Here is a 27319-nt window from a genome sequence, read left to right as displayed (position 1 = left end):
TGTGCGTCTCTCTGGGCTTCAGGTTAAACAGTGCCCTGAAACACGAGCAGATGTTTGCTGACCGTTTCCTGCCTGATGCTGAGGCCGCAGAGGCTTTAGGCCGGACCTGCTGGGAAGCCCTCATCACCCCCATCGTACAGAGCATCACTATCTCAGGTAACAGAATGACTGAAGTCTCCAGAATAAAGAGACCATCTGACGAATACATAAAAATCATTTTTGTTTTTACATGGTTTATGTTAGATAGATGCAAAAACAGTCAAATTATTAAAAGTGCTTTTATTATCCGGTATTTCATGCAGTATAAACTGTTGGTGGTCCATGTGATTTGGATGTCATTTCTGATCTTTTTCTTTATAACAGAGACTTCTGCTCTCAGCCCTCTGTCCTGGTTGATGAATGATTATTTGGAGAAGGCTGATTCCTCCAAGAGGTGTAAGAGCTCAGCCTCCATCTTCAACTCTCGCGTGCGGCGTCTCACTCATTTGCTGGTCCATGTGGACACGAGCTCAGTTGATACAGAAGAGCTCAAACCTCCCATCAAATCCAGTGAGTGCCTTTAAACAGTAAAAGCTACACAACCTTGTTCTAGACAGTGGAGTGTCAGCTGTGGGGTACTTTTGTTTATATGTGAGACATGTTTGTTTGTTTCATGTGTCTTTGTAAGCCAGAGAACAGGTGTGATATTTCTGAACCACCTTCTGTAGATTGTGTTAAATGAAGGCTTCTGTGTTTTAAGGTATTTTTCTTGTTTTCAGAAGGTATCAACAGAAGCAGAGATTTGAAGAGTAAGTAATAGTGTAGATGCCAATGTTGTTCTGTTTTGACTTCATTTGATGTGTTTTGTAGCACCCCATCCATCCATCAGCCCAAGTCTAAACTAACCATGACAATGCCTCTTAATTATTTATATTCTTATTTATTCTTATTTTTTATTATTATCCAGTTGCACTGTCTTTTTACATTTTATTTTGAATTGCTCTGGCTTCCCATTCAAATTGCTGGTAGGGCTGCACAATTTGATCATTTGTGACTTGTGAGAAACATTTCACGTGTTTCGGTTGCTTAGATGACAAAATATCAAGAAAAAAAAAGCATAAACCGTTTTGGAACAGCATCTTTCATGCCAATGAGGTTGTTGAAAGACTGCAAATTGTTAATTGTTAATGCCCTTTTATCTCCAAAGTGATGTTGTGTTTTGTAGAAGTTCTGCTGTCATTACAAACACTTCATCTCCTTCAAAATCAAATCCAAGTGAACTCTCTCGTCTTAGCATTCACACTGAAGCCAAAACAGGAAAGTGAATTTCTATCTGGTCCACTTTAGTTTGACTCGGTTTTATTTATTTAGTTTTTTACCCTGGTCAAGTTGAATATCATTTGTGTTGTAATGTTATAAAATACTGAATTTTATCATTACTATATTTAGTATTAAAATTCTATTTTGCATCAGAAAACTGCTTTTTTTATATATATTTACAGAAGGCCTTATATACTTGTAGTCGGCAGTTTTTAATGTGCCGTTTTTCCAAATCATGTGAAATGCTTTTCTGCACCCCATTGCCATTGCTTTACATTAAATTTTTTGGAGGCCAAAAAGACTCAGCATTCAAAATAAACCCTGAAAACAACGAAAACGTTGACTAATTGTGCAGCCCTTGTTTTTGACAATTTCAGCAACTTGTTGAAAGTCTTTATTTATGTGTTTTTGTTGTTTTGCAGATGGTAAAGAGGGAAAGAATAAGGAAATGACTGTAGTAAGCTCATCATCATCCTCTAGTAAACCGAAAGTCAAGAATGCTAGCAGCATTGCAGGCATCGCTTTGTGCTGGCAAGGTGTTGTTCAGCGACAGGTTAGACTTTTATTTTAAGTTTTAAGGAGAAATGTGTTAAAAGAAGCTTCTACAGTTTACTGTTGTCAAAAGACCCGGTACTTCGGTACCACATCGGTACTAAAGAAGAATGAAAATGTCACGGTACCAGGTTTCTTTAAGTACCGGTGGTACCGAGGACCCGGTCAACCTGGTTCTTGACAAATACATCGCTATGATTTCCACGAAGCAGAAAATGTGGACGGAATCTAAAAATCCAGTCATGAAAATTAAACTAACATTTTAATATGGACAGTTTTGTCACCGAATTTGTCAAAGTTAGCATAAATTAATCAAATCAAATCTCCATTTGGACCAGTATCTGTAAAAGTTAAGCCAAAGTTGGTTGAAATCTGAATCCTGCATGTTCTGCTCGTCTCTGTGTGAATGAATGGATGGTTTGTTTACTACATAGACTGAAGCGGGGGACGCTTTCAGTAATGAGGACATAAATACATAAACAACATCACCAGAACTGTTCTGAGTCACTTCACAAGCATTTTACCATTTCATTTAAGTAAAACCAGTGTCAATTTAAAGATGTTCACGTCAAAATAAAAATTAATTTTTACATAAAGGCATTGTGCTAGAAATATTACTATTATTTAGTAGAGTTAATGTGATACTGCTACTACTGTTGAAAAAAATAATAAAACATTATTATTTTAAAGAAATGAATCACACAATATTTCTTCCATGTTTTAATTTTAATAGCAAATCCCCTTTATTTACCAAAAAATAACATGTTTCAATTTCATTAATTAAAAGGCAAATTTGGGTGAAACTTGTTTACTGTTTTTCATAATAATATTACTTGTAGAAAAACTTTAAACACAATTGTAAATAGGTATAAAGATAGGCATTGGTTTTATTTTTAGATATTAAAAAGTGTTTGTTTTTTAATTAGCATATTTTTGTGTTTTGCTTTGGTACCGAAATTGGTACCGAGAACCGTGGATTTTCACTGGTATCGGTACCGAATACTGAAATTTTGGTACTGTGACATCACTACTACGGTTTTATTTAGCAGATGTGGAAGGATTATCAGATTAGTCCAAATACCTGTTCCATAAGTCCATGTTTCAGTTCATTTAATGAAAACATGTTTATTGACCATCAGTGTGTCTCAGCCTATAATGAACTGTACTGATGCAAAATGACATTTACCATCAATTCCTGTAATTGGAGTTTTTGTTTCGGCTCTTTCCAGGTGAAGAGTTTCCTAGATTCGTCATGCAGCCTCCCTGACTTCGTAGAGCGTTACAGGGCTCTGTTCCTCCGGCTGAAGAACGCCATGGAGGAACTCTTCGGCCAGCACACTGCCTTTGTGCTTGCGCTCCGGCAGGGCTTTTCTGCCGCCTTGCTCCAGCTCTCCATCCTGACCGCCATGCATGTGAGTCAACAGGGAATTCTCCATTAGTTTTTTGGACTAGCAAGTTATTTTGAATCGAGATGTGGATTTGAAAGTAATTCTATTGATTTATTTTCCTCATGTGAAGGTGAGCGAGCGTTTTGCACAGTACATAGATAAGATGATCCAGGAAAGTGGAGGGGACTCTGGAAATGTGGACACGTTGAACCAGCTCCAGCACTTCCTGGAGCCCATGCTGTTCCTCTCCGGACTGGAGCTGGCCAACACCTTCGAGCACTTTTACAGGCATGAAAACAGCTGCTGCTAGCTAGGGCTGAGTGATATTTATCTTTTCTATAATATTTGATGTTCGATTATCAACTTTACTACTTCATTGTTGAAAGAGCCATAATTGCTATTAGATCAAAAAGCACCGCACAAGAAACTTGTCCTGGGGAGACACTAGCCATTAATACAGTTGTGTTTTTCACACTGTTCAGGTACTATCTGGGTGACCGGCTGTTGGGTCAGGGGAAGATGTGGTTAGAGAGCGCTGTGGTGGAGCACATCGGTACCTGCTTCCCAAACCGCTTTCCCCAGCAGATGCTGACCAACCTCAGTGAATCTGAGGAGCTCCAGCAGGAGTTTCATCTTTACCGTCTACAGCAGCTGGACACTAATCTGGAAAACTTTGAGGAGGTGAGCGGGATTGACATGTTATGTAAGGCCCTGTTTACAGCTGGTATTATTAGGATGCATTTTGGTCAATCAGATTGCAGATAGGTCACACCCTTTTGTCCCTTTTGACCAGTTTCTTTGAGGGGAGGGTCTATGTTAGGGCTTTTTCTGATCTTTTGATCTAATGTTGTGAAACAAGCTTATAGGAATGCGAAAGGAGACGACGAAGAGCAACCTTTGTTTCGGTTCTGATTGTTTCCACACAACCACACCTGTTACGTTTGTGTTCAAATAAAAAATGGTAAGCAAACATTGTGCTTTTAACATTTAATCACCTTCAAACCAAACTTACAAAGTTTAAAGGTTTAGATTATCCAAAAATGAAAGGTAAGTCATAAATTACTCACCCTGAAGTCACCCTAGGTGAATATGACTTTCTTCTTTCAGACGAATCCAGTTGGAGTTTTTTTTTTCTTTAGCATCTTTGATATTTCAATGTGTTTGATCCAACTCAGCGGCTGTTGCACTCCATCAGTCCAAGAGAAGTTAAGAACGATTAAAATATAAGTCTCACACGGCTCCGGGGGGTGAAAAAAGGCTTTCTGTGGCGAATCGATGAGTTTTTGTAAGAAAAATATCCGTATTCTAAGTAATGATCACTTTAATCCAGTTTACGCTCACAGTTGTAAACGAAGCAGTTTCGGGGGAATGATGTATGGAGGTCAGATGTAAGTATGCACCACTCAGAAATGATGCACGTGGAAAAGAAGGCCTTTGTTCAGCCTCTGGAGACAGAGACACTTTTTTTTTTTTTAATGTGAGATTAGCTTTTTATTAAACTTCTCTTGGACCGATGCAGTGCAGCACCCGCTGAGTTGGATCAAACAGCTTGAAAGATCAAAGACAATAAAAAAGCTCCAACTGGATTTGTATGAAAGAAGAATGACTTCAAGGTCAGTTATATATGACCTAATTTAATTTTTTTGGTGACCTAACCCTTTAAACCCCATCTGGCTAGTGCATTTCAACAACATGTCCCATAATGTTTTAGTTTTAGGTGAGTAGGTAGAGAGGAAGCGGTTTTTAGTGGCTGTTTGACCACATGGCAGACTTTCTTCTAGAAATCCTTTGTCCTTTTAAAGGCTAATGCGGTCCATTTTGCTGTTCATCTTGTGTTTTTGATCAGATGACGGATGAGGACGTGTGTGAACCCGAGGAAGAGAGTGAGGTGAAAGTGTTGGTGTTGTCCCCACGCTGTTGGGTTGTGTCCGCTCCCTGCTACCTGGAGGAGCCCAGCAAACACCTCCCCGCTCAACTCTGCAGTTACCTGGCTGAATTCACAGAGTTTTACGCCAACAGTTAGTGGAAAAACCCATAATCCCTGGCAGTGCAACGATACAGCCTAGTATCAGTACATCCTGTTCTGTTGTAGTTTGAAGTGAATCTGTATGTGTGTGTCTGTCCTGTAGGTCAGCGCATGTATGGTTTGACCCACAGTAAGCCTCGGCGTCTGCAGTGGACCTGGCTCGGCCACGCTGAGCTTCAGTACGGCTCCTGTACTCTCTACGTCTCCACGCTGCAGATGTACATCCTGCTACAGTTCAACAAACATGAGGTACGAGCTGAAGACCAAGTACAGCCCTGGGCTTGATATGAAGTGGTCATATGGCAGAGTTGCTCACTTTCCTCCTGTTCTACAGGATGTGAGTGTGGAGATGCTGCAGCAGGCCACAGGTCTCTCTCCTGCCATGCTGAGCCATGCCCTCAAGCCTCTGACGGGAGAGAAGGGGATCCTCACTCACACCGGCTCCGGACAGGACCCCATGAAAGGTCACAACTTCATCACATCTGTTTTCTTGATGCATCGATTAAAAACAAATCAGTGCATCAAGGGATAAATATAGAGGAAGTATTTTAAGAATCATATACACTACTGGTCAAAAGTTTGCAATAAGATTGTCCATATATATACATGTGTATGTATATATATGTGTATGTATATGTGTATGGCTATATATATATATATATATACACGTCTCTTATGCTCACAAAGGCTGCATTTATTTGATCAAAATACAGTAAAAGAGTTAAGTTGTTAAATATCATAAAAATAATCTTTAATTTATATATATATATATATATATATATATATATTGAAATCTTGTTATCCTTTGATGGCTGATGAAGCTGAATTTTCCAAAGTTGTATCCAAAGCAATAAGTAATCCGTAATAATTGGGCTTCATATCAGCATATTAGAATGATTTCTGAAGGATCATGTGACAAATGATAAATTGTATTAAAATAGAAATCTCTTATTTTAAATTTAAGTAATATTTCACAATGCCGTTTTACTGCATTTTTAATCATGTAGTCTTGGTGACGAAAACATAAAATAAAAAAAGAAATTTTTGGATTTTGACCTGTGGTATAAATACGTAAAAAATATAGAGTCTGAATGACTTATTAAATGCTTAACAAAAAAAAAAAAATGGAATGGAAACCCCATTTAACTCTAGAACCATCTGACTTGAATTTTTCAGGGGTCCTGGGACTGAACAAGAAGACCCTCTCGCAGAGCTCAGACCGACACGGTTACCATTTCCTGCTTCCCAAGCAGACCTATCTGAATGTGGATGAAGATGCTGCGCTCACACTGGAGAGGAAGAGGAACTACATCTACTGTCTCGTTGTGCAGATCATGAAGAACGAGAAAGAGATGCATATTGACAATTTAGTGTTCAAGGTGAAGTATGCACCAGCAAACCCGTAGGCAGCCCTTTGTTTTTGTTTACTCTCCCTCTGTTGAACACAAAAAAGATATTTAGAAAAATCTTAGTATCCAAACAGTAGATGGTAGCCATTGACTTGAGATGAAAAGCCCCGTTACAGGAGATGAGTTTGTGTTTGCTGTGCTGTTGCAGGTATTGGACAGTTGTCAGAAGCAGGAGGCGGGTCGGACTCACGCCTCGGTTCGCTTCAGCTGCAGCACTACAGACGTTCTGTCCTGCATCATGCACGTCATCAACAAAGGCTACCTCCGCCGAAACGAGGAAAGCCCACACATCGTGGAGTTCTTGATGGAGGACCCGACCACACCCCGAAAGGGCCAGGCGCAGTTCTCCTTTAAGATGGATGCGAAAAAAAGCTCTGCAAGCGGCAGCAAAGCCGACACCAGGTGTGCTGATGACCCTTAACCCTTGATCCTTAGACCCCTCTCCGTGCAAGAAAGGAGTCAGAGACCTTGGCTTTCACTGACGTTTTTTCTCCCCTCTCAGGGCTGGTCTTTTTTCTGAAATGAGAGATGCACTGATGCCAAACAGGTGCACTCGTTGGGGCGTTGCTTTTTTTGTTGTAAGCTCTTTATATTTCCTGTGTGTGCTGCTCTGTTCCAAAACCTAGTGAGTTGCCTATGTAGATGGGCTGACAGTTTGTCGTTAGCTAACATTAAGCTCTCTAGGAATCAGTTTTGAGTCGAGTGTCCCGTGCAGAGAGCTGTTTGTGGGATGTGTGGAGTTTCTGCTCGTGAAGAGCGCTCCAGATCATTCACTTTGGAAGAGGGACAGGGAAGCAGCTCACTAGGTTTCAGAGTGGAGTCCCTATTTGAGGAAAACACAGGCTAGTGCATTTTCACTGGCACAGGAAGATTTTTTTTTTTTTTTTTTTTACTTTTTTTATCTGCTTTGATCTGGTTTCACATTGCAGTTGCAGTAGCTATGACAGAGCTGGTCCATTCCTCATTGGTCAGGATGAATATTAGCATCACCAATGCAATGCCTTAAGAGATGCTCTTTTTCTTTTATTGCTAGACTTGTAAATAGCACTTCAGTTTGTGATCATCAGTGCTTTGAAATTGAGTCTGTTATTCATTGAAAGCTGCTCACTTCCTGTTTGTGTCGTAGTTGAAGGGTTAGTTCACCCATAAACGAAAAGTGTCATCATCTGGTCGCCCTCATGTTGTGACCCGACTGTTCTTCATCTTCAGTCTTATGCTTTTTGTCTATACATTTGAAAGTCTACGCATCCAAAACTTTAATACAGTTTTTATTTTGTCCGTGCAATAAGACATAGTAAAAGTAATGTATATGAATCTTCTGAAGAGTCACAAACAGATTTCATTGATCAACATGCATCAAATATGGTCAGTTGCTGTTAAAACATACTTGATTAATTGGTTGTTTTTTGTCAAGCAAGCACATTTAAGCTTTCCTTTACCAAATTCAATGAGGCTAAATTCAGATGTCTTCATTCATTTGTGTTTTGAAGATGAACTATAGTGTTTATGGTTTGGAACGACGTTCGAGTGAGTAGATGACGAGATTTAGTTTTTGGGTGAACTACCACTTAAAAGACTCATTGTTGGTTCTTTGTTTTTGTCCACTTTTTCCAAATCCAATAATTATGTTTCATCAGCACAGTATTTTAGCGTAAATATGCTAGATATTTTGAAACAAGGCGACTTATGTTAACCACCCAAAAAAATAAATAAAGACATTTTAAATTTTGAATCATGTTTGTTGCTCATTTATTCTATGTAATTGAATTAAATCATTTCATTTGTAAGTTATTCTTAGCTAGATGAATCCATATCATGTCAAACACTCAAACGTCTCTAAAAGAGGTTTTCATCCCTAAATTTATTCAGGCTGTCCCAGCTGATATCATTTCAAAGTGATGCATTTTTCAAAACGAACAGCTTCTATATTAATCAATGCTGAGTGATACTCATCATACAGCATTGCCTTATTAATAATGGTGCACATCAGAAAGTTTTACGAAGGCTTTCATATGGTAACAAATGTTGATGAGCAAGTCCACATGGAAAAGCACTGCAGAGGACCACAGTATTAGAGGACCATTTTGTTTGTTTATTAAATATCTCTTCCAGCTACCGGTGAAAGTGTAGTGTTTAATTTTACCATGCTACCATTGCAAATTTGGAAATGTCTGCAGATTCTGTCTGGGCCTGCTGTTAAGAATCAAAATTCCCTTCCCAGAAAGTCAGCGAGTTCCCCGTCCACATCCACATAATGACGTTTTGTGTATATCTCCCTCTGCAGCCTGGGAGGCCTTATAGTTCCCCCTCAGCACCTGGAGGACGGCGTGCTGGAGGCCGTGCTGTTCTCCATGGGTCGCACAATGACTCAAGACGAGGTCAAGCAGCTGATGCAGCGCACCGTCCAGCAGGTGGCGGGGACCCTGAGCCTGGATCTGGACCGGGCCGAGCACCTGCTCATGCACTGCAAATGGAACGTGGACCTGTTGATCCAGCGGTACACCGATGACCCAGACGCCCTGGTCCTGGCTGCCGGCCTCAAGATCCGAAACCCCCAGCCGGCCCCGGGCCCCGTGGCCCAATGTCCCGTGTGCCTATCCCAGTCAAAAGAGAGTGACCCCCCTCCCATGCTAAGCTGCATGCATTACTGCTGCAGGGTGAGTGTAGGGCTAAAACCTCTCCGAGTTAAACACTGTGTTCATGTGTTTCCTTTTGAAACTCTACATTTAGGCGGGACAGATCAAAGGTCTTGTCTCTTTAAAAAAATATATTCAATTACAATTTTGGGTCCCACTTTATACAGTATTGTTCAAAATAATAGCAGTACAATGTGACTAACCAGAATAATCAAGGTTTTTCGTATATTTTTTTATTGCTACGTGGCAAACAAGTTACCAGTAGGTTCAGTAGATTGTCAGAAAACAAATGAGACCCAGCATTCATGATATGCACGCTCTTAAGGCTGTGCAATTGGGCAATTAGTTGAATTAGTTGAAAGGGGTGTGTTCAAAAAAATAGCAGTGTGGCATTCAATCACTGAGGTCATCAATTTTGTGAAGAAACAGGTGTGAATCAGGTGCCCCTATTTAAGGATGAAGCCAACACTTGTTGAACATGCATTTGAAAGCTGAGGAAAATGGGTCGTTCAAGACATTGTTCAGAAGAACAGCGTACTTTGATTAAAAAGTTGATTAGAGAGGGGAAAACCTATAAAGAGGTGCAAAAAATGATAGGCTGTTCAGCTAAAATGATCTCCAATGCCTTAAAATGGAGAGCAAAACCAGAGAGACGTGGAAGAAAACGGAAGACAACCATCAAAATGGATAGAAGAATAACCAGAATGGCAAAGGCTCAGCCAATGATCACCTCCAGGATGATCAAAGACAGTCTGGAGTTACCTGTAAGTACTGTGACAGTTAGAAGACGTCTGTGTGAAGCTAATCTATTTTCAAGAATCCCCCGCAAAGTCCCTCTGTTAAAAAAAAGGCATGTGCAGAAGAGGTTACAATTTGCCAAAGAACACATCAACTGGCCTAAAGAGAAATGGAGGAACATTTTGTGGACTGATGAGAGTAAAATTGTTCTTTTTGGGTCCAAGGGCCACAGGCAGTTTGTGAGACGACCCCCAAACTCTGAATTCAAGCCACAGTACACAGTGAAGACAGTGAAGCATGGAGGTGCAAGCATCATGATATGGGCATGTTTCTCCTACTATGGTGTTGGGCCTATTTATCGCATACCAGGGATCATGGATCAGTTTGCATATGTTAAAATACTTGAAGAGGTCATGTTGCCCTATGCTGAAGAGGACATGCCCTTGAAATGGTTGTTTCAACAAGACAATGACCCAAAACACACTAGTAAACGGGCAAAGTCTTGGTTCCAAACCAACAAAATTAATGTTATGGAGTGGCCAGCCCAATCTCCAGACCTTAATCCAATTGAGAACTTGTGGGGTGATATCAAAAATGCTGTTTCTGAAGCAAAACCAAGAAATGTGAATGAATTGTGGAATGTTGTTAAAGAATCATGGAGTGGAATAACAGCTGAGAGGTGCCACAAGTTGGTTGACTCCATGCCACACAGATGTCAAGCAGTTTTAAAAAACTGTGGTCATACAACTAAATATTAGTTTAGTGATTCACAGGATTGCTAAATCCCAGAAAAAAAAAATGTTTGTACAAAATAGTTTTGAGTTTGTACAGTCAAAGGTAGACACTGCTATTTTTTTGAACACACCCCTTTCAACTAATTGCCCAATTGCACAGCCTTAAGAGCGTGCATATCATGAATGCTGGGTCTTGTTTGTTTTCTGACAATCTACTGAACCTACTGGTAACTTGTTTGCCACGTAGCAATAAAAAATATACTAAAAACCTTGATTTTTCTGGTTAGTCACATTGTACTGCTATTATTTTGAACAATACTGTATAAGGTGTCTTTAACATAATGGCACAATGTACTTAAGCTCATCATGTTGTGTTGCAAATCACTTTTGCTGTTATTTAGGTGAGATACGGGTACGGTTATGGACCGATTTGGTGCTATGGTTAAATTTAAGGGTGGTTTACAGGATGGAGATAAACTATAGATGTAACTATAGATGTAGTTGCTGAAATTAATTACAGGAATTACTTTTTTAAATAGAAGTACAATGTAAATGTTTCACAAAAGTGCATTTTATCAAATATAACTTTAAATGTAAGTACATAGTAGTACATAGTAAGTACATTATTTTTTTTTAAGGAATAAATATTTTTATTCTGCAAGGATGCAATAAACCGATCAAATGTGACCGTAAAGATATTTACATTTGTAAAGATATTTCTATTTCCAATAAATGCTGTTCTTTTGAAGTTTCTGTCTTCATCAAAGAATCATGAAAAAGCTGTTTCCACAAAAATATTAAGCAGCACAACTGCTTTCAGCATTGAAAATAATAAGAAATGGTTATTGCGACACTGAAGACTGAAGTAATGATGCTGAAAATAGCTCTGGCATCACAGGAATACATTTCATTTTAAAATACAGTATAATACTTCACAATATTACAGTTTTTAGTTTATTTTTGACCAAATGAATGCAGCTTTGGTGAGCATTAGAGACTGAAAAACATAATTTGGTTTCATGGTTGGTTGCATAAGTCAGTTTTTAAAAAAGCCAGCGCCTGTAGTTTATGTAAAGTGATGAAGCAAAATGTTGTGGATGTATTTTAATTCCATTTAGTGCAAGTATTTTTAGTGGAAGTTTTCATGGAAGGGAAAGAAATAGTTATTAGTTTTGTTTAATTATTATTATATGTGAGCACAAAACCAGTCTGAAGTCACTGGTATACTGGTATAGTCACGGGTATATTTTTAGCAATAGCACAAAAAAAAACATTGTATGGGTCAAAATTATAGATTTTTCTTTTATGCCAAAATCATTAGGATACTACGTAAAGATCATGTTAATGAAGGTATTTAGTACATTTCCTACTGTAAATATATCAAAGCTTAATTTTTGATTAATAATATGCATTGCTTATAATTCATTTGGATACATTCAATGGTGATTTTCTCAGTGTTTTGTTTTTGTTTGCTCAGACTCCAGATTTTCAAATAGTTGTGTATCAGCCAAATATTTTCCGATCTTAATAAAGCTTTCAGCTTGTAGATGATGTATAAATATCAGTTTTGAAAAATTGACACTTAAGACTGATTTTGTGGTCCAGGGTCACATTTGTCATATTTTATTATACCGATGACCCACAGCTAACAGACTCATAAATGTTCAGATGGAAGTGGAAAGTTTTTCCAAAGTGTTTCAATGCTCTCCTCTCATAAATTTGGTGTCTAAAAGAGAAACTCCTACAATGCGTATTCAGTAAGTTCAGCCTCAGAAATCTCTTTTCATCTGTAATTTTTCACTGCATGTCTTTAGTTAATCTTGACCGTAGTTTTATAACTCAAAGAGAGGGTTTATGCTGTCGCACACTATTAGTAACCCCCCACCCCCCAATGCATTGATAGCTTAGTTTTAAATCACTTTTACTAGATGCTAAACATGCACAGTATCTACTGTTGTTAAACCGTGTGCTTGTGTTGACGTGCCGTTTCTGTTTCCCGTCAGTCCTGCTGGCAGGAGTACCTCACTGCTCGTATCGAACAGAACCTGGTCATGAGCTGCGACTGTCCCATCACAGACTGTCGGGCTCAGCCCACCTCCAAGTTCTTTCACAACATCCTCACTGATAAGGACACCATTGCCAAAGTATGTGCAGGTCTACACACACACACACACACAGTGGGCTGAGGGACCAGAGAATGAGTTTGTACCCTGTGCTTCCTCCTGCAGTATGACAGCGCTCTGCTGCGAGGCTTCGTGGAGTGCTGCTCCAACCTGACCTGGTGTACCAACCCTCAGGGCTGTGACCAGGTCCTGTGCAAGGAGAACATCGGTAGCATGGGCACCTGCTCCAAGTGCTGCTGGTCCTCCTGCTTCAGCTGTAACTTCCCAGAGGTAATCTGCCTAATGTCTCATCTCAATATTAAACCATGATCTGATCTCTAACCATAGCTGGTATAGAGCTACTCAAAATATGTGTAAAGAAAGTGATGCCTATCAATCCTCTACAATGCGAGTATATCACTCACATATGTCAAATATGACTCTCACACACATATGACTCTCACACACGCACAGAAAGAGTGAGAGAGCAAGAGACTTACATGCCACACTGAATCGACGTGCTACATGTAAAAGATAATTCTTTGTTGTACTTTCCGGTCAAAATAACGGAGTTCATTTAGAATCGTTCAGCTTTTAAGAACAAGCAGAAGATATACTGGTTTCTCCGATAGTGGGCGGAGCTAATGCGCAAGCTGCAATATCATTGGCTGGTGCTCATCTATTACGGTCCCGATCATGATTTCAACAAATCAGTTTGAGCGACCGCTGACCACGTGATTAATATTCATGAACCCAGCAGCTCATCAAGCCTTAGTGCGTTGTATATTGTTAGTAGTAGTAGAATTCATAGTAGTATTATTATCTTATCAGTATTATTGTTAGTTATTTTTCTCCCTTGTTTTTTACAGAAACACTGAATGATCAACAATATCTTAAGCACCAGCACCAGTCCTAAGTTCGGTTAAAATGACATATGCATTCATACACTTATACCAAATCTTAATTTTAATTACAGAAGTTCTATCATTACATAATGCTTCATTATCATAATATCATATTATAATGGTTGACAGACTGATGTTAAGAGTGTAGTCAAGTCACCTTTTTTTTATACAACACTTTATAAAGTACAGACTGTGTCAAAGCAGCTTTGCAGTGTTAAACATGAAAAATGAGAGCTGATAATGCAAGAGGACAGAAAATATTCTTGATTCATTGATGTCATCGTCCAGCTCAGTTCAGCTCTCTTCTAATAGTGTCTGTGCAGTCAAGCCGACAATGACAAAGGAGACGGTGGCAAGGAACCAAAACTCAATCGGTGACAGAAATGGGGAAAAAAAAAATTCCAGGCTGCAACGCAAATCGGATTGAGCAGAGGACTCGTCTGGTTCTCGTGGTCTTGTGAGGTCGTCTAGAGGTCGTCTCTAGGTGCTGATCCACCCTCTGGACTGGATCCGGGTGACTGCAGTGACCCTCTGATCTGGATACAGACTGGATCTGGTGGCTACAGTGACTTCGGAATAAGAATAAAACAGACTAATATTAACGTAGATGCCATTCTTCTAACGATGTAGCGAGTACATCTGGTGTTATGGAAAGTGTTCCTGGTTCTGGTTTACCAAATTAATGTAGCCTAACATTTGAATTATAGTAAAGCCAGATTAAAAAGATGGGTCTTTTAATCTAGATTTAAACTGACAGAGTGTCTCTGCCTCCCAAGCAACGATACGATGTTTGATAGAGAACCAGTGCAGTGTTGACAGAACAGGGCTAATATTGTCATACTTCCTGGTTCTAGTAAGAACTCTAGCTGCTGCATTTTGGACTAATTGGAGTTTAAGTGCGCAGAGCAATCATCCAATTAAGTATTACAAGGTCATGAACACATAAATTATGTCTCTGCTTTTGACAGTCTTGCTTGTCATGTGACACGCATCAGCCACAGTACCGCTGTATAACTGATGCTTGTTTTATTTCTTTTTTCTTTTTATTCAAAATATTTACATTTATTTTACTTCTTTAACCTTTATTTCTGTTCAATTTAAGTCCCAGCTGTAATTTTTCAATTTGAAAAGTTATTTGCAAGGTATATACCATAGACTATAAAAACATGGACGTAGTGTCCGTGACGTCACCCGTAGGTTTCTGAAGAGCATTTTTGAAGCTCAAAGTGGGTGGAGTCTCTCACGGATAATCGGAAATGGGTAAGGAAGCGGGACTGGTTGATTAATGGTGGTGACCAGAACGTCATTCCACCTGTCACTCAAGTGGCCACGCCCTTAATTATGCAGAACTTTAAGGCTTAATATAATTTAAACGGATGAGTTATAAAAAAATTATCCCCCCTCACAGTTGTCATGAAGGGCGAAATTAGCTATATAGACCAAAACCATTTTTTTGCATCAGGCTGTAAACATGTTTTTTTCTGCTGTAAAGTTGGTCAATTTAACATGGGGAGTCTATGGGATTGACTCCCTTTTGCAGCCAGCCTCAAGCAGCCAGTCAATGAATTACAGTTTTAGTCACTTCCGTGAGGGTTTCACGAGAGAGCGCAGATGGTTGCCGCTTGGTATATACCAATAAACATTTTGATATCATGCACTTCAGGCAAATTTATTTTCAGGTAAAATAACCAGTGTATATTAGTTTAATGAATTTGGGTAGGATTTCTGAATGTTAAAGCTCGGCTTTATCGAACACATTCAGCCAAAGTGAGCAATATTAAAACATCCTTACAAGAAAACTAACAAAATCCATATATATATATATATATATATATATATATATATATATATATATATATATATATATATATATATATTGGCGAATAATAGCCTATAGTATATACTGCTTTCATGTTGCATGGCATGAATGGATATTCAGCATTTTTCACATTGTACAAAAACTGCAGAGAAATCTGGCCCTAACCAAAATAAAGTCCGGGGCTGACGCCATGCTTGATGTCTCCAGACCCGGACGGTCTCATAAAGGTGATCTGCAGGACGCTCTGATAGCGGCTGGGTGTTCAGCATTTCAGGAGGAGGACTATTTACACCAAATTATATTCGAGTTACACAAAACAGAAGCGAGCCGTAGATTTTATATTATAAACAATCAGCCATTTTCAGTAAGATTTACTAAAAAGGCTGTGAAGTGTTTGTGTGTCTACTATTGTGTGTTTAACTTGAGTCATGTCGGACAGATATCTGTTTTAAAGCAGTGGGTGAGATCTTCACTCCTTGATTTGTTTAATAAAAGCCTACTTTGACATTGTTGACAAAAGTGTCTATAGTGAGTTATTTTCAACGCGTTTATTATAGCTCTGTATAAATAGACATAGCGCAAGTAATTCAAAGGTATCGAGTAAATGTATCGGTTTGCCATGACAAACTTACACTCTTGCTGCTGCTCTAAGTAATCATAGTAAAATCATTTTTACTATAGTTTATTATAGAAAAGCTAAAATGTATTTAAAAGTGTGAATGACAAAATTTACACTACACTTTATTTTTATTTGTTTACCTGCATGCCATCTGATGATCATTAACCAATGTCAGAGAACCGTGAACATGCAAATGTGATACTTAATTATAAAAATATTTAATACTGACATGTAATCAATTAACAAGTCTGATTTTGAGTATTTTTTTTAATTCTGTTTAATCTAGTTACAAGTACTTAATTTTTGGAGTCTGATTAGGTAATCCAGATGTAATCAGTTACTCCCAGCTCTGTTTCCTCCGGTTCAGTGCTGCGTCATCTAGAGGCATGCTTCAGTAATCTCTCTTGTCCGTTCATCAGGCGCACTACCCAGCCAGCTGCAGTCACATGTCTCAGTGGATGGATGATGGAGGCTACTACGAGGGAATGAGTATGGAAGCACAGAGTAAACATCTGGCCAAACTTATATCCAAACGATGCCCCAGCTGCCAGGCCCAGATCGAGAAGAACGAGGGTTGCTTGCAGTGAGTGTGCATGCGCAAATGTCTCGCATTTATCTTTCAACTAATGAAACCTGGATCAGTTAACTTTAATACTAAATGCATGCCTTATATCTTTTTCTCTGTGTAGTATGACGTGCGCCAAGTGTAATCATGGATTTTGCTGGAGGTGCCTGAAGCCGTGGAAGCCAACACATAAAGATTATTACAACTGCTCAGCCATGGTAAGTGTCTTAAGAAGATGTGGTGGCTTCTGTGAGAAATCACCCTCGAAGTCTTGAGAAGATACAGTAGACATTATTATCAGAGTTAATGAAGCTGAGCGAGTTTGTGTCTGCACACTCTTTACACAGATTGCATACAGTTTTCCATATGCTCTACTCTAGGGAATATTCAATACATTTCATAAATGTGCTTATTGTTTATCAGCTTTTGATCTTTTTTGGCGGACTCCAGTCTGATTTCAGGAAGTAGACAGGATGCCTGATTTATATTAAGTGGAAAAGGGGGGCCTCAGTATATATTTTTTCTAATGTCAAAATACGAGGTGCAGCTTCACCCTCTTTTTAGAATGGCTGCACATTTCGTTCTCTATACACAGGCAAATACATGGTTATAATGGAAGAATAAGTCGATAAATTAATGGCTATATTGAGTTTAATTCGTATTTTGATTACACTAAGAATGATTGCAATATAATCCTATTCCTAACACTTTTATTCACCGAACACAAGGAGGAATGTTTTTCATTTTATATGCACTAACACAAATGCAATAAACAGCAATATTTGCCTACTGATTTTAACTTAAATGTAATACACAAAAGGGACAAACAGTTTTGTGCCAATTCATTCAATATGAAACGATGTTTTAACTGTTTTGCAAAAACTACAATTTTCGCACCTACATTTCAAATCAGAAACACTGATTTTAAATAATCGAGTATTGGGATTTTGTAAATAATAATTGTAAATGAATATACAATCACAGGTCAGCAAAGCTGCAAGGCAAGAGAAGAAGTTCCAAGACTACAATGAGAGATGCACATTTCATAATCAAGCCAAGGTTTGTTGGAGCCATTAATCACATCCATTTCAAACTTTTAGTGTGTGTTTTTAGTGTCTGACTATTGCTTCCCCTAGGACTTTGCAATCAATCTGGAAAACAAGGTGTTTTCTATAAATGAAGCTTTACAGATGAAATCTTTGACATTTGTGATCGACGCGTGCAAGATTCTTGCCCAAGCTCGAAAGGTGGGAATCTTCAATGGCTTTGATTTTTGTTTAATATTTCCAGTTGTTTTTTTTTTTATTCTTAATGCTGTGTTTGTGTCATTTGTCATGTAGGTGCTGGCGTACTCCTGTGTTTACAGCTATTACAACCAGGACACAGAGAAGATGGATGTGATGGAGCAACAGACAGAAGCTCTGGACCTTCATACTAATGCCCTGCAGATCCTGCTTGGTTGGTGATCAGGAAATCTGCCAATCAGCCACTCGACATTGCTTTTGGGAATGTTTTCAAAGAAACCAATAGACTGCAGCTTTAGCCACTGCAGTGGCCTTGTTTTTGGAAGGATTTGTCCCATTCACAGGGATTTCTTAACATTTTGGAGTGAAAAGTTGTAGACTTTGAGCAAAACCAAAAAGCTCTGATAAGAAACTATTAACAAATTATTAGAGTTGTTCCGATTCCGATACTAGTATCGGAAATATCACCGATACCACAACAAATTCTGACATCGGCGAGTACATGAACCCATATGCCGATCTGATACCATTTTCTTAAACAAGACCGCTGCTCAGAATGCATTGCAAACACAGGAAGTTGTGCTGTGTTTCCACAAGCAACCCCTGATCTATATATGATTGAATCGCTCATCGCGTTCTAAACTGCCAACAGACAGTGAAGCCACTTCTATATTATAGATCAGTGGTTAGCAGTATGTCCGCTGTTTAAAAGTATTTCAGACTGGACCAACCAGACAGTAAAACAGCGACTAGGGATGCCACAAGTACTGCCACTTCACTACCAAGTCGGTGCTGAAAATGTACAAATGTGATGTTACCAGCGTCTCTGTAGAACCGGTAGTAAGTTTGAGTATATACGGTACCAGCAGCTGCGTTCAGTCGCTTCCATGTTAGTCTAAGCGCGGGGCTCCAGAATGTAGCCGAATATACTATTGTCTGTGAATATTAAACTGCAAAATACTATTTAAATATTACCCATGCAAATTCTACATCTCTGTGGGTGACGGGCGCAGATGTGCGGGAGCTCGCTGTTTTGTAATCACTGCCGTGTGTCACTATATGAGGACACGAACACATAAACCGTCACTTCATGAGAATTTACCGTTTCATTTAACGCGAGTAAATTGACAATATATTAATAATACACATCTCTATTGATGATAATAATTATGCCTAGACGGTTGCTTGTTTTTTACTTGATTTGTTGTAAAGAGATTATCTGATTAATGTATCACTTTTTATATTCCTAGACTTATTTGTTTGAGTTTTTTTATACAGTTATATTGTAAAACTAAAATACTTTTTTTAGTTTGCAGTGTTAGATTTTTGGCTGCATTTGAAGTTCTTTTTCGCTTAAGAAAATAAATATTACTGTCAAATTCATGTCAGTTAATAAAAATACTGTAATACAGTAGTTCACCATGTATTTATTCATGTTTTATTAAGGGATAAGTCTGAAGAACACCATAAAATAATTCTAGCAATTTACACAGGGCTAGTAGTATATACAGCTGTATATACAGATACACACCCAGGTATCGGATCAGTACTCGGTATCGGTCGATACCCTGAGCCCGGGTATCGGAACATCTCTACAAATTATTCATGTATGTATGTTTCGTTTTGTTTATCTAGAGAAGCACATATCATCTGAGCTCTTGGTCTTAAAAGGTTTATACAGGTGCTGGTCATATAATTAGAATATCATTAAAAAGTTGATTTATTTCTCTAGAAACGTGAAGAGTGAAACGTGTATATTATATTAATTCATTATACACAGACTGATATATTTCAAAAGTTTATTTATTTTAATTTTGATGATTATAACTGACAACTAAGGAAAATCCCAAACTCAGTGCCGTATTTTTCTGACTATTAAGTCACACCTAAGCCACCTAAGTCGCATCAGTCCAAAAATACGTCATGACGAGGAAAAAAACATATAGAGGTCACACTGGACTACAAGTCGCATTTATTTAGAACTAAGAACCAAGAGAAAACATTACCGTCTACAGCCGCGAGAGGGCGTATTGTGTTATATCTGTGTTTTCAGTGTAGACTACAGGAGCACTGAGCAGCATATAGCGCCCTCTCGCGGCTGTAGAAGGTAATGTTTTCTCTTGGTTCATGTCAAATTAATTTTGATAAATAAGTCGCAACTGACTATAAGTCGCAGGATCAGCCAAACTATGAATAAAAAAGTGCGACTTACAGTCTGGAAAATACAGTATCTCAGAAATTTTGAATATAACTTAAGACCAATACAAAGAAAGGATTTGTAGAAATCTTGGCCAACTGAAAAGTATAACAGTGAAAAGAATGAGCATGTACAGCACTCAATACTTAGTTGGGACTCCTTTTGCCTGAATTACTGCAGCAATGCGGCATGGCATGGAGTCGATCAGTCTGTGGCACTGCTCAGGTGTTATGAGAGCCCAGGTTGCTCTGATTGTGGCCTTCAGCTCTTCTGCATTGTTGGGTCTGGCATATCACATCTTTATCACAATACCCCAAAGATTTTCTATGGGGTTAAGGTCAGGCGAGTTTGCTGGCCAATTAAGAACAGGGAAACCATGGTCCTTAAACCAGGTACTGGTAGCTTTGGCACTGTGTGCAGGGGCCAAGTCCTGTTGGAAAATGAAATCTGCATCTCCATAAAGTTGGTCAGCAGCAGGAAGCATGAAGTGCTCTAAAACTTCCTGGTATACGGCTGATGACATGACACCACAAACCATCACTGACTGTGGAAACTTTACACTGGACCTCAAGCAACGTGGATTGTGTTCCTCTCCTCTCTTCCTCCAGACCCTGGGACCCTGATTTCCAAAGGAAATGCAAAATTTACTTTCATCAGAGAACATTACTTTGGACCACTCAACAGCAGTACTGTCATTTATGAAGCAAGTCGCTTCTGACGCTGTCTGTTGTTCAAGAGTGGCTTGACGCAAGGAATGCGAAGCTGAAACCCATGTCTTGTATATGTCTGTGCGTGGTGGTTCTTGAAGCACTGACTCCAGCTGCAGTCCACTCTTTGTGAATCTCCCCCACATTTTTGAATGGGTTTTGTTTCACAATCCTCTCCAGGGTGAGGTTATCCCTATTTTTCCTACCACATCTTTTCCTTCCCTTCGCCTCTATATTTATGTGCTTGTACACAGAGCTCTGTGAACATCCAGCATCTTTTGCAATGACCTTTTGTGTCTTGCCCTCCTTGTGCAAGGTGTCAATGGTCGTCTTTTGGACAACTGTCAAGTCAGCAGTCTTCCCCATGATTGTGTAGCCTACAAAACTAGACTGAGAGATCATTTAAAGGCCTTTGCAGGTGTTTTGAGTTAATTAGCTGATTAGAGTGTGGCACCAGGTGTCTTCAATTTTGAACCTTTTCACAATATTCTAATTTTCTGATGAATTTGTGATTTTCCTTAGTTGTCAGTTATAAATATCAAAATTAAAAGAAATAAACATTTGAAATGTATATTAGTCTGTATGTAATGAATGAATATAATATATAAGTTTCACTTTTTGAATGGAATTAGTGAAATCAACTTTTTGATGATATTCTAATTATATGACCAGCACCTGTATATCGAATGGGATGTTTACTTCCAAAACCTGTTTTTGACTCTCATGCTCCAACCCAGTGATGTTTAGTTCTGATGCACTGGCTATATGATGATAAAATGAGTTGTGATTTTGGTTTCAGAGGAGACACTGCTGCAGTGCACTGATATTGCATCCTGTGTCCGACTCCTAAAACCTGAACACCTAAACACTGGCCTGGAGCTCATTCGCCGGATTCAGGAGCGTCTTGTGGCCATCCTCCAGCACTCCACTCAGGTAAATCTACTTCTGTACTCTTTGGGGTTGTTTATTAGTTTATTAGAAGTTCAAAGCACACATTTGACCATCTGGGACAAATCGTGTTCTTTGGCAGGACTTCCGTGTGGGATATCAGTCCAAGACTGGGCCAGACCAGGACACCGCACAGGCTTCAAATCTGGCGAACCACACAGACGCCAACAAAGAGTGAGCAGCCACACGTTTACAGAGAAGCACAACTGACTTCTGACCAATCTTGAAATGTACAAGTTTTCGTTTTTTTTTTTTTTTTTTTAGGTCCAAATCTGATGGAGGCTCTGAGTCTGGAGACTCTGACAACAACAACTACGCCGGCGAGGACCCTGGTGATGAAGCAGAGGAGGATGACGAGTATGACGATGAATACGTTCCAGAATGGCACGAGGATTACGATGAGGAAGACATAGATGACGATGACTTTTTTTCTGATGATGATGAATCTGAAAACTTGGAGAGGGACTTCAGCCCTTTCGACTAAATTACCTGAGACTGATACACAATGCTTATGCGATGTCTACCAGTGTAAAAGTAGACACTACAAAAACCACACCCATACAAGAAAGAAATGAATCCATTTCTATAAATCCAGAGTTTGGAGTAAGTTTCTCTGTTACGTGCTCTTTGCTTTGCACTTAGCACCTACTTTGAGCCCAAGCGTAAATTAGTTGTTACACCAAAAGTGGAATTTCACATTTATTTAGGTTTATGCTAGTGTTTCTTTAACTTACGAAATTGTAACTTCGTTCATGGCTGATGAGGGTACTTTAAGTTCAGTGAAGGATCTTAATTGTTACATTGTAGAGGTATTATCTTTTTGAAACTGTTTATAGTTTTGTTATTAACAACTTACATTTTTTGGTCAAAAATTAAAAAGGAAGGGATGCGTAAACATTAAGAAAGCCTTTTTATTTTATTTTTTTTCTGGTCAAAGATGTCGGCATTGTGTATTTAGTTTGAATACCAAAAGTACTTGCCTTTATTCCATTTTAAATTCAATTCCTTTAAATGCCTTCATATATGACATTTAGGTTTGTTGATCACCATTTGAATGATTGTAAGCGTTTGGAAGTATTTGCAAAGATTTTGAAGAAAGAAAAAAACATTCAAACATTTGCTTCTGTGTTTAAGGGCTGCATGAAAAATGACTTGTCTGTCAAACATCAGTCCATGACGAGATGGTGCTTCAGTGTCAGGCACCGGGATTCTACAAACATAAACATTTTACTTTATCCTGTCTCATTAAGATGTTATGGCAATAAATATATAAAAGTATTGTAGCTCGTTACATTATTTGCTAAGCAAAACATACCTAAATCGCTTTGTCTCTTCCTCAACAACAACAAAAAAAAAGTTAAGAATTTTTGACGTTTAGGTGCACTTGTATAAAGATGGGGATATGAAATATCTTCAAAAGTCCAGTTTTGAATTAAGATATCTATATATTCATAGACGGTCCATCTCCTGAAATGTTTTCTCTGTTCAACTTAAAAGTTGCTCAACTTCTGCTCACAAAATAAATGCTTTTCTTCAAATGAAGAGTCTGTGTTTTTTTTGGTTTGAATTTGTTTGCAACAGTAGCCAAAGAAAAGCTCCCCGAAATCATCTGTTCTACTGCACTCCATTTATTTAAATGTTAGGTAGCATGCTTTGTGAATGTCCCTTTAGTAGTTCAACTTTCAAAACCTTTTTATATTATTCATTAGGGTTTCAATTCTTCTCAATGCCAGTTGCCACAGGATCCCCAGAAGTATAAGATTCAGATCATTGCCATAGGCACTTCACCAAACTGTTAAGGTTACCAATCACTGTGGATGGGTGTCCCAATCCACACACTTAATGCACAATTTTTTTTTTTTATAAATTGAAAAAAGTATGGCATGGCCAGTTGGCCACAATGCACTCAACGGTTGCAGTTTTTTTGCACTTCTGTCGTCAATATAAATTTTAAAACTGACAAATAACATCTAAAAGTAAATATTTAAATTTGGGTTTTAAAGTGCGGTGAGGTGAAAAGTGAATGGGTGCAGTTTAAAGGAAACCTTAATATCTGTAGATTAACAGCAGAATTGTGTGGCATAATCAAGTCTTCATACCGGTAAAAAAAAAAAAAAAAAAACCTTGCGTTCACTATTTTCAGGACAAGTAAAACTTCTATTGCAAGGGATCCGCATGATCAGGATTAAGTCCTGAGAACCTGAAGAATTTTGCACTTCAGATGGAAAGCAGATTCTAGCAAAGAACATCCTGTAAGATCTAGATGTCTGCAGCGTTTACTTCAGCAGATTCACATACTTGGTAAAAGTTGAACCAGAGACTGGAAAGCTTCGTTTCCGCTGCCTTTGCTAAACTAAGCTGCAGAATTAGGGGTTTCAGGATGCACCCTAAAATTTTAGCCTTACAGCAGAACTACATATTTTTAAAATCTCAGGAAGATACCTCACCATTGGCAGCTCAAACACAAACAAGATGACGGAAGTGTCAAAATAACCAAACAAGTTCAGATGCTTTTAAGTTTATTTACTCCTAGATTTAAATGCTCAATACTCCTCTTCATCCTCCCCACAGTCCTCTGTGGAATCAGCACCAACCTCCTCGTAGTCCTTCTCCAGGGCAGCCATGTCCTCTCGGGCCTCAGAGAACTCCCCTTCCTCCATCCCTTCACCCACGTACCAGTGCACAAAAGCCCTCTTTGCATACATCAGGTCAAACTTATGGTCCAGGCGGCTCCAGGCCTCTGCAATCGCAGTGGTGTTGCTCAGCATGCAGACAGCCCTCTGCACCTTGGCCAGATCCCCTCCTGGGACAACGGTGGGTGGCTGGTAGTTGATGCCAACCTTGAACCCTGTGGGACACCAGTCTACAAACTGGATGGAGCGACGTGTCTTGATGTTGGCTATGGCGGCGTTCACATCTTTAGGAACCACATCACCACGGTACAGCAAACAACAGGCCATGTACTTTCCACGGCGAGGGTCGCACTTCACCATCTGGTTTGCTGGCTCAAAGCAGGCATTGGTGATTTCTGGTACGGAGAGCTGCTCATGGTAGGCCTTCTCGGCTGAAATGATAGGAGCGTAGGTGACCAGCGGGAAGTGGATGCGTGGGTATGGGACCAGGTTGGTCTGGAACTCCGTAAGGTCCACATTTAGGGCTCCATCGAAGCGCAGTGATGCGGTGATGGAGGACACGATCTGGGCGATCAGCCGGTTTAGGTTGGTGTAGGAGGGGCGTTCAATATCGAGGTTCCGCTTACAGATGTCAAAAATGGCTTCGTTATCCACCATGAAGGAGCAGTCGGAGTGCTCCAGAGTAGTGTGGGTTGTAAGGATGGAGTTGTAGGGCTCCACCACAGCAGTGCTGACTTGCGGGGCTGGGTATACGGAGAACTCCAGCTTTGACTTTTTACCATAGTCGACAGACAGTCGCTCCATCAGTAGAGAAGTGAAACCAGAGCCTGTTCCACCACCAAAACTGTGGAAGATCAGGAACCCCTGAAGACCAGTGCACTGGTCCGCCTACAGAGAGAAAAGTGAGAGGACTCAGATCCAGCCAGGAATTCTTCATATTTCAGTTCCCCAAAGAACTCTGATGCATTCTTAATGAAGATTAGACAACCTTTTTCATGGATGTTAAGGAACTTTTTTTTGCAAGTGTAAACTCACCATTTTGCGCATCCGGTCTAGCACAGAGTCTACGATCTCTTTGCCAATGGTATAGTGACCTCGAGCATAATTATTGGCAGCATCCTCTTTGCCACTGATGAGTTGCTCGGGATGGTACAGCTGTCGATAGTGTCCATTACGGATCTCATCTGAAGGTCAAACAGAAGGAACTACTATGCGGTTTCAGCAGAAATGCACACACACACAAAAGGGAGTTCAGGCTTACCAACGACTGTTGGCTCTAGATCAATGAAAACTGCACGAGGAACATATTTCCCAGCACCAGTTTCACTGAAGAAAGTGCCAAAAGAGGAGTCGGCCAAAGTGCTGCCATCACCAACAACAGTCCCATCTGGTTGGAAGTTGTGCTCCAAACAATACAGCTCCCAGCAGGAGTTACCCATCTGGATACCTGCTTGACCAATATGTATGGAAATACACTCCCTCTGGTTTGTTTAAAAAAACAAAACACAAGCACACGTCAAGCCACAACTGTAGTAAAAGGTTTACATAAGAACAAAAATCCAGTGAAAATCATAATCAGTAATCTCACCATTTTACTCAAATACCACAGCAAGCAGGAATTAATTCAGAGCCTTAAAAAACCCTATGAAAATGAAGACATTTGTTCAAACCAACCTTATTACCTAGAGTAATTAAACATTGTAAGAGAAACCAGCTTACCTCCACAGCAACACCAAGCCACGCACCTGATCTTGATTTATACTGGCCTCAGATTAGAAGGGTGTGGCTCTTAATGAACTATCTGAGAAAACAAGCCCTGCGGATTCAAAACAGAACAAGCTCAATTGAAAAATAATCAAAATAGTTTGTGGTAGGCCTACTACAAGCAGATCTTAAAAAGGACTTGCTTAATTCAATATTAAAATATGATTACGAACTCTCAATGACACAAAAATACACATTTGTAGTGTATTTAAAAGTAAGCAAAAACTGACAAAATTGCCAAAAACCTCCATTTGGGGACATCTTCATTTGTAAACCAACAACATGTATGTTAGACCCTATACCATCTAAGCTCCTAAAAGAGGTGCTTCCAGAAGTCATAGAACCTCTTCTGACTATTATTAATTCCTCATTGTCATTAGGATATGCCCCCAAAACCTTCAAACTGGCTGTTATTAAGCCTCTCATCAAAAAACTACAACTTGACCCCAAATAACTAGTTAATTATAGACCAATCTTGAATCTCCCTTTTCTGTCCAAGATACTAGAAAAGGTGGTATCCTCACAATTATATTCCTTCTTAGAAAAAAATGGTATCAGTGAGGATTTTAAGTCAGAATTTAGACCGTATCATAGTACTGAGACTGCTCTCCTTAGAGTTACAAATGACCTGCTCTTATCATCTGATCGTGGTTGTATCCCTCTATTAGCTCTATTGTATCTTAGTGCTGCGTTTGACCCAATTGACCACAACATTCTTTTGCAAAGACTTGACCATTTTGTTGGCATTAACAGAAGTGCATTATCATGGTTTAAATCGTACTTATATGACCGCCATCAGTTCGTAGCAGTGAATGAAGATGTATCATATCGATCACAAGTGCAGTATGGAGTACCTCAAGGCTCAGTACTAGGGCCCCTACTCTTCAAGCTTTATATGTTACCCTTGGGAGATATCGTCAGGAAACATGGTGTTACCTTTCACTGTTATGCTGATGAGACTCAGCTCTATATTTTTCGTGGCCCGGTGAAACACACCAATTTGAAAAACTAATGGAATGCATAGTCGATATAAA

At 39.3% G+C, this 27319-nt stretch overlaps 2 protein-coding genes across 5 annotated transcripts in view; one reads left to right on the top strand and one right to left on the bottom strand.

Moving 5' to 3' along the window:
• LOC113113060 (cullin-9-like) overlaps positions 1-23430 on the top strand; it is a 61158-nt gene extending 37728 nt beyond the window's left edge. The window contains exons 20-42 of one of the 4 annotated variants that reach the window (XM_026279210.1): positions 23-156; positions 364-549; positions 762-788; positions 1722-1852; positions 3081-3263; positions 3370-3527; positions 3722-3920; positions 5086-5257; positions 5369-5514; positions 5600-5729; positions 6442-6644; positions 6823-7076; positions 8959-9331; positions 12786-12926; positions 13011-13175; positions 16647-16810; positions 16917-17010; positions 17777-17851; positions 17929-18039; positions 18133-18250; positions 21740-21873; positions 21971-22062; positions 22153-23430. In XM_026279210.1, the coding sequence (XP_026134995.1) occupies positions 23-156; positions 364-549; positions 762-788; positions 1722-1852; positions 3081-3263; positions 3370-3527; positions 3722-3920; positions 5086-5257; positions 5369-5514; positions 5600-5729; positions 6442-6644; positions 6823-7076; positions 8959-9331; positions 12786-12926; positions 13011-13175; positions 16647-16810; positions 16917-17010; positions 17777-17851; positions 17929-18039; positions 18133-18250; positions 21740-21873; positions 21971-22062; positions 22153-22372 (3610 nt within the window). In that variant the 3' untranslated portion in view covers positions 22373-23430. Of the gene's footprint in view, positions 1-22; positions 157-363; positions 550-758; positions 789-1721; positions 1853-3080; positions 3264-3369; positions 3528-3721; positions 3921-5085; positions 5258-5368; positions 5515-5599; positions 5730-6441; positions 6645-6822; positions 7077-8958; positions 9332-12785; positions 12927-13010; positions 13176-13753; positions 13959-16646; positions 16811-16916; positions 17011-17776; positions 17852-17928; positions 18040-18132; positions 18251-21739; positions 21874-21970; positions 22063-22152 lie in introns of those variants that run through there. The other 3 variants (XM_026279209.1, XM_026279211.1, XM_026279212.1) reach the window with 3 other exon arrangements.
• A 960-nt stretch (positions 23431-24390) lies between these two features.
• On the bottom strand, positions 24391-26259 carry LOC113113059 (tubulin alpha-8 chain). The gene is made up of 5 exons (XM_026279207.1): positions 26241-26259; positions 26110-26163; positions 25783-26002; positions 25557-25705; positions 24391-25409 (listed from the first exon to the last, which is right to left on the bottom strand). Exons 2-5 carry the CDS (start codon positions 26110-26112, stop codon positions 24432-24434), a joined length of 1350 nt encoding a protein of 449 aa, XP_026134992.1. The 5' UTR covers positions 26113-26163; positions 26241-26259; the 3' UTR covers positions 24391-24431.
• Positions 26260-27319: the final 1060 nt, after the last annotated feature.

Source organism: Carassius auratus, chromosome 13 (genome assembly GCF_003368295.1).
Source record: "Carassius auratus strain Wakin chromosome 13, ASM336829v1, whole genome shotgun sequence".
In the NCBI taxonomy this organism is placed as follows: domain Eukaryota; kingdom Metazoa; phylum Chordata; class Actinopteri; order Cypriniformes; family Cyprinidae; genus Carassius; species Carassius auratus.
Note: the sequence above shows the minus strand (reverse complement) of the source record. Positions and strands in the feature narration are given on the sequence as shown.

What these genes read in the sequence shown, in the direction of transcription:
- LOC113113059 (XM_026279207.1), bottom strand. An exon ending in TCTAGAGCCAACAGTCGTTG is followed by an intron (nt 25,706 to 25,782) that starts GTAAGCCTGAAC and finishes TTTGACCTTCAG; the next exon opens with ATGAGATCCGTAATGGACAC. An exon ending in TAGACCGGATGCGCAAAATG is followed by an intron (nt 25,410 to 25,556) that starts GTGAGTTTACAC and finishes TTCTCTCTGTAG; the next exon opens with GCGGACCAGTGCACTGGTCT.